Consider the following 7,390-nt stretch of genomic DNA (forward strand, 5'->3'; position numbering starts at 1 on the left):
TAATAATGCTACACTTTGCTACTTTTTCTTTACTATTGCTATGATATGATGCTGATACTTCGTACTTTTTCATTTCATACTCATGAAAGCACGTTACAATTTCTTTTGTGACATAATCACTTTAAGGAATAAAAGAAAAAGTTTAGTAAAGGAAACATAGACAAACAACTAAGGAAAGGGGGTCAACCACACAACTTTCTTCTCTAAGCAAAATAACGCTTCAGCCATTTTCCATTGATGGGGTCCATCAAGTCCTTGCTGTCCATTTGAGTTAGGCGATAATACCCACTTTGATGCGCTTCTCTTATCACAAGGGGCCCCTCCCATTTAGGTGCAAACTTGAATGGTCCTGCCAGACCTCGCCTGACGTAGTCTGTCACTTTTAACACTAATTGTCCTTCCGTAAACACTTTTTCCTTGGTCATCCTGCCGTAGGCTTCAGTCATTTCTGCCTGTATCTCCGGCTGCGTTCCTGGGCTTCTTCCCTCTTTTCATCAAGTTCTTCCAGGTCTTCAAACCTTTCTACCGCGAAGACTTCTCCCTCTTTTTCTTTTTCTCGCATCTGCATAACCCTTAGGGATGGTATCACTATTTCTGCCGGACTCACTACTTCAATTCCATAGACTAAGGAAAAGGGTGAAAAGCCTGTGGCTGACTTTGGTGATTTTCTGTATGCCCAGAGAGCAACTGGCAGGTGCATTGCCGATCCTCCCGCATATTCTTGGCTCATCTTGCTGATGATCTTTATGAGAACTTTGTTCGTTGCCTCTGCCTGCCCGTTCCCTTGAGGGTAATAAGGTGATGACCTGTGGTGCTTGACTTGGTAGAACTCTAACATTCTCCTCACATCACTGTTGACAAAAGGTGTGCCATTGTCGCTGATGATTTTGTGGGGCACCCCAAACTTCACAATTATATTTTCTTTGATGAAGTTTGCCACTACTCCTGTAGCCTTGCGGAGTGGTACTGCCTCCGCCCACTTGGTAAAATATTCTGTAGCTACCAATATCCATATTTACCCACGTGATGGCGGATTGACTGGCCCTACCAAATCTAGCCCCCAAGTGTGGAAGGGCCATGGGGTGACCATGTTGTGTAAGTCTTGTGGATGGGTATGAATTAAGTTGGCTTGTACCTGACAACTGTGACATTTCTTTACAAATTTTGTCGCATCTTTCTTCATGGTTGGCTAGTAGTAGCCCATCTGCAGCAGGCACCTGTAAAGCTTTTTCTTCCCCTGATGTTCATCACATTCCCCAGAATGTACCTCTTTTATAATTTCTTTAGCCTCTTCAGGACCCAAACACCTCAAAGGGTCTCCGTCATATCCTTTTTTTAAAAGGACCGTGTTATGCAAGAAGTAACGTGTTGCCAACCTCTTAAACTTGTACCTTTCACTGTGCCTTTGTGGCAGGACGCCTTCTGCTAGGTACTTCATGAAAGGGCTTCTCTAATCCTCGCTGGTGAACACAGCATAACTCTCCTCCCTGTCTGCCACAAGCTGGCAGGTCCCACACTGGGTTTGGACTTGATCTGCGTCCTTACCCATGCTTGGCCAATAAAAGCCTGCTCTCTGGAGTCTGCGGTAAAGACTGACTTTCCCGTAGGACCCATAAGTCTTGTCGTGTATTTCCTTCAATTTTCTCTAGGCTTCAATTTTCTCAGTGGCCTATTGTGGGCACTGTTTTGCTTTTACTCATGGGCTCCTATGTCCCTTTGGGCTTTTCCTTTGGACGTCCGTGGTCCGATTGCTTTCTTCGGGCTTCCTCGGCCCGTTTGCTAATTCCACACTCCCATGGGCTTCTTACTAACTTCATTGGGTTTCCCCGGCCTAATAATCTTATTCTTATTTTTGGAGTTCATGGGTCTGCCATAAACTCCTTACTCTCTTAGTTTACTATTGCCTCGGGCCTGCGCCGGCCCTTTCTCACTTTTCTACCTCATACTCTGCCCATGGGATGCTACTTCTTTCTTTCTTGGCTTCCTTGAGCCCGCTTGCCTCTTCAATACCCATTTATTTATTTGTTGGGCCTGTGATCCATTATTCCTGCCGCTTGAGCCTAATGGGTTTTTTGCTATTTATCTTGTCAATTCTTTGTGGCCCTCATTATTGGGCTTTTCTGTCTGCTGGGCTTCCACAAATGGTCCTCAACAATAATTTAATTTGTATTATCCTCCTATGGCTATATCTTTTATTTAATTATTTAAATGGTTAGAAATCCTACACTACTAGAACCCGTTTCCCCACCCTCCCTAGAACTCCCAAGCTACTATATTTTATGGCAATTATTTTTTTATAATATCCCACATTTTAACTCACACACAAAAAACAAATAAATAAGGTAAAATCGAACTCAGGTTGCGACTAAACTCATATATTGACTAGTAGTATGTTCTTGTAAATGAAATTCCTTTTGTAATTGTACTCTGATTATGTAATATATTATAAACTTGGTTTAAAACATTATTATTATTTTTGTATATGTTCTAATAAGTAATACTATTTACTCCAAAAAAAAAAAATTATGGGGAGCGGTGAACTTTGGAGGCCCAAGCTAGGCCAGGCCAGCCTAATTGGGTCGAGGCCTACTAAACCAAAAGGATAACAAGGCATAAGATCCCATTAATGGAACGACCAATAATAGACGAGCTACGCCGGAAGTGAATCATCAATCATGTCATAGACCTACAACAATTGATCCTAAAATCTTATTTCCATGTCCCAACACACTTTTGGTAAGTTAGTTCAAACATACTTTTGAGCATTTTAAATAATATTACACACTTTTTCATCCACACGTAAATCAAAAACACTCAAACAACATTACTCAAACACTTCTACCAAACATCCCCGTTTCTTACTCTGAAATTCTTCTATTTCCTTGTTATATTTTTCCTGGATGAGATTTGGTCCAATGTCCAGTTGCATTAGACATGTTGAAATGGTGACACAGACCTAAGCCTCACCCATTTTTTCATGTCTTTTTTTTTTTTTTTTTTTTTTTTGGCTGATTTTTCATGTATGTCTTGTTTAAGTTTTCTTTATGTATTAGTGTATTGTGCCTGTTTGGGATACACTTACAAGCCAACTTATTGCTTATTTTTCCTATTATTTGCAAGTCTCATGTGAATCACATATTTATTTTATTTACTTTTTACCTTTTATCTATATTATTTTCAGCAAAAAAAAAAAAAAAAAAAAAAAAAAAAAAAAACAGTTTGTGTTAATTTGGGCTCGTTGTACTCCTTTAATTGAGCCCATGGCTGTCACATTGCCTTTTCACAAGCATCAGGCCAATATCTTCCAAAAATTCTGGCAATTTTGCACGATCCACACATGCATGTCCCCTGTTGGGCTTTCGAGATAAAGTCTGGATCGATAACATTTTTATTTTTACAAATTTTTTCACCAAATAAAATTGTGTCAGTGATAAATACAAGTAAAAAGCAATAATAATTTGACATTTATAGGTTGTGAAAAAACTCTATAAATTTTTCTGAATTTAAAAACTTTGTGTTTGTATTCTGCAGCCCGAAGGGTTACTCATTACTCCTCAAATTATATCCAATAATTCACTAGATTAAAATAAATGTTGTATTTTATCCACACAAAAAAAAAAAAAAAAAAAAATGTTGTGATTTGTGCTCTTGGGAAGAGAAAATTTAGACTGGAACCAAACTTGCTTAGAAACATCTAATGGAAAACGTATATATTCTCAAATCATGTCATATGGACCATATACTTGAATCCTAGCTGATTATGTGAAAAACTAAGGAATATTAAAAAAAGAATAATAAATAAATAAATAAACTAAGGAGTATTTAATACTTTGCATTGGCTTTTAATTTGGTTTGGGACATGCTGAAATAGAGAGGGGGAGGAAAAGATACACAGAAGTTGAAATAATGAATGACTGTCCTTGTTTTTTTCTCAAGCAAAATGCTAACTAAAGTTGTTATTAGTATTACTATAAAAGACTTACAAATCGAAATGATAATCAATATTATTAGTGTCCTGTAAATAACAAAATAAATAAATTACTTCTTTTTTTTAAATTTTAAAAACTGATAAATTAATTTGTAAAGTTTATATAGGAAAATTTGCAGTTATCCCAACATCTATGAAAATTACAATGTTGTTTATTACTTTGTGAGACAGATGGGTTTCTGTCAAACCAATTATCAGCAAAATTTTGTTAAGTTTGTTGGATTTTTCACTTGTATATATGGTGTCTAATTTACTGGTGCACTCTAGAAGTGAGATTCTTTTAGGCGTTTAAGTTGTTAACAGAGACATAGCCCTGTGCAATGGAACCACTCAATGGGAATTGAAAAACTTTGGTTTTGATCTTATCAAAGTGTGATCAATGTTTTCCAATGTGATTTGAATTTCATAGTAATTGTAGATTTGATAAAGGTTGTTGTTGTTAGTTGAATTTTAATATGGACATGAGAAGATCATTGTAAGAAACAGAGGAAGTCAAGCATTTCTTGTAATAAAAACGACACAGCCCCTTGGCTCATTACAAAACATTTGTTTATTGTTGCAGTAGAATCACATAGATTCACGTCAAAATTCTCATATTGGTGGGAGCCACGTGATAACAATGGGGCTCCTAACCCTGTGTACTCCATCCTTCCATACCAAACCTCCAAACTCAGGCACTGGTTGCTTAGATATTGTAGTGAAGGTAATCTTGTAAGACAGTTTTTGATATTTTCTGGTGAAGTTGAGGCTTTGTGGCTCGACATGAACAGAAGCACCTTTGAATGGTGAAACCATGGCATGGTAATTGGAAACAGGAGGGCCAACATTGGTGACAGTTCTGTGAAGGGTCAAAACAGCGGTGGATGCTTTCTCTGGGAACACAGCTGAGATAGCTGGGTAGTTCAAGTCCCCAGGACTGGCAAGAGAGTGTTTACAAGACCTGTTTGAATGCTTGGAAAAAACTTTAAGCTGCAATGGAGTTAGATTCTGTGTGCATAAGAACTCAAAGTAATCCTGAGCCTCAATGTCATAAACCAAACCTGGGTCAAGAGCCCTTATTGGGTCAATGTGTCCAGCTCCATGATCAAAAGGGCTTGAAGGTGCATCTGTTGAGGCATCTTTGAGAGATTTGCGTGTATTATCATGAACATAAGCTGTTGTCATCAGAGCAGACTTTATTGTAGCTGGACTCCAATCTGGGTGCCTAGCCTTCAGCAAAGCAGCAATTCCACTAACATGAGGGCATGACATTGAAGTTCCAGACAGTATGTTAAACTTCACTCTCCGGTGATCTGTTGGTAAACTTGATGGACCCAAGTTTCCAGTCCAAGCAGCAAGAATGTTCACTCCAGGGGCTACCAAATCAGGCTTCAGAATTTCGAGGGTAAGAAAATTGGGTCCTCTAGATGAAAATGCAGCCACCACAGGAGATGGCCTAATTCCCAATCGAGTACCAAGAAAAGCTAAACTTGCAGTGGCATTTGGACTCGTTGACACATATCGTTTGATTGCTTTCCCTTCTGTTTCTCCTATTGCAACTGCAGGAAGAAGGTGACAATCTGCAACCAGCTCTTCTCCATTGTTAGCAGTGTTCGAAAGAATCATGCCAACCCCTCCAGCTTCTTTCACCACCTGACCCTTTTGCACACGAGGACTAATGCCTCTGTCACATATCACAATTTTTCCTGCAACAATATGCCTATCCAAAGTTCCCTCTAGACACAAAGAGCTGGGTTCAGGGCTGCTTGAGTTACTGCCCATATATACTATTGGGTAATTTTCTTGCTTACTATTTTTTAACAGCATCCTTTCCTCTTTATAGAGTGAAACCCCATTCATAATTCTGCCATTTCCCAACTTAACGATGGCTGGAAAATCTCTATCCATGGTGCTAGCACCAACTGTGGTAATCCAAGGTGACACATTTGTGAGGCTGACAGGGTCTGGCCCTCCATTTCCAGCTGAGCAAGAAACAAAAACACCCATCTCCATTGCTCCAAAAGCAGCAATTGACAAACTGTCACGATAATAGGAAGAGACTCCACCACCCAAAGATATTGACAAAACGTTTACCCCATCAGCCACAGCTCTATCAACCGCAGACAGAATATCTGAGCTGAAACACCCACCAGTCCAGCACACTTTGTAAGCAGCAATTCTAGCACCTGGTGACATTCCTCTGGCTGTCCCATTAGCATAATTTTGAAGGTTTGCACCACGTACAGGAGAGCCAGCAACTGTGGCTGCAGTATGAGTTCCATGCCCATCTTGATCTCTAGCTGATTTGAACTCAGTTTGCCCATTGATTTTCCCAGTAGCAGCTTCATATCCCTGGTAAAACACTCTTGCACCGACAATCTTCTTATTGCAATGACGTTCCTCGAACCCTCTGCCTGTCTCACATTTACCTTTCCAACGAGAAGGCACTGGTGTCATGCCCATGTCGTTGAAGCTCTCACTCTCTGGCCAAATCCCAGTGTCTAGTACTCCCACTATAACATCATGGCCTAAGATTTTATGACCCCAGACGTTATTATTAGTACTATATCCTGATTCCAGACCAAGGAACATGGGACTCCTTGTAGTGTGTAGCTGGTACTTTGTCTCTGGGAATATAGCCACTACACCATCTTCTTCCTCTAGTCTCTCAGCTTCTTCTTGGCTCAACTGAACAGCAACTCCATGAAAAGCAGTCTGGTAATTGTAGATTATTCTATCTTCATCACCTTCATTTTCAGGTTCTAGCAGTACTGATTTTACTTTGGATGAGTACCAATCTAGGTGATTGGTAAATGAATTTGGCATTGCTGACTTGTCCATTTGGACAATGTAAGTCTTTTTTGCAATTTGGGTATCTGCAGAGAGGGCTAAATTCAAAAACAAATAGCTTATTAGAATCAAAAACACCCCTTTTACTGGGTTTTCTGCCATTTTCAGGCAAGAAAGAGGAAATCTTTTTTGAACAATGACTTAAAAAGAGAGCCAAGAAGATGAAGAGGAAAGATGTAGATGGTTATGGAAATGGTGATGTGGGGGTTGAAATAACCCAGATTGGGGAGAGAGAGCTTTACAGTGTCTTCTTGTGCAGGCAATAAAGAGTGTTAGTTGTTTCATGAATGCAAAAGTTGAAGAAGATTGAAGAGGAGTTGGCTAGTGGCAGGTGGAAGAAATTAATTTAGCCATGCTAGCTACTCCGTGTGGACCCTCCGATTTTCAATGCTGGTAAAATAATGTCTTTCTCGTAGACAAGGCAAGCCGTTCAGTACTGCGTTGGTCGCTGAGGCAGTAATTAATACTGTAGGAGGTTCATGACATAGCAGATGATCACCAGCTGGGTGTGCCATTGCAAGCGGTGACTATAGGAATCATAATTAACTTTGGGAAAATTTATTGTTGCACACT

The 7,390-nt window shown here is 39.6% G+C and overlaps 1 protein-coding gene across 1 annotated transcript; it reads right to left on the minus strand.

Moving 5' to 3' along the window:
* Window positions 1–4,461: 4,461 nt before the first annotated feature.
* Window positions 4,462–7,105, minus strand: LOC115971820 (subtilisin-like protease SBT1.3). The gene has a single exon (XM_031091879.1). The coding sequence runs from the start codon at window positions 6,917–6,919 to the stop codon at window positions 4,580–4,582; it is 2,340 nt and encodes a 779-aa protein (XP_030947739.1). The 5' UTR covers window positions 6,920–7,105; the 3' UTR covers window positions 4,462–4,579.
* Window positions 7,106–7,390: the final 285 nt, after the last annotated feature.

Source organism: Quercus lobata, chromosome 12 (genome assembly GCF_001633185.2).
Source record: "Quercus lobata isolate SW786 chromosome 12, ValleyOak3.0 Primary Assembly, whole genome shotgun sequence".
Classification (NCBI taxonomy): domain Eukaryota; kingdom Viridiplantae; phylum Streptophyta; class Magnoliopsida; order Fagales; family Fagaceae; genus Quercus; species Quercus lobata.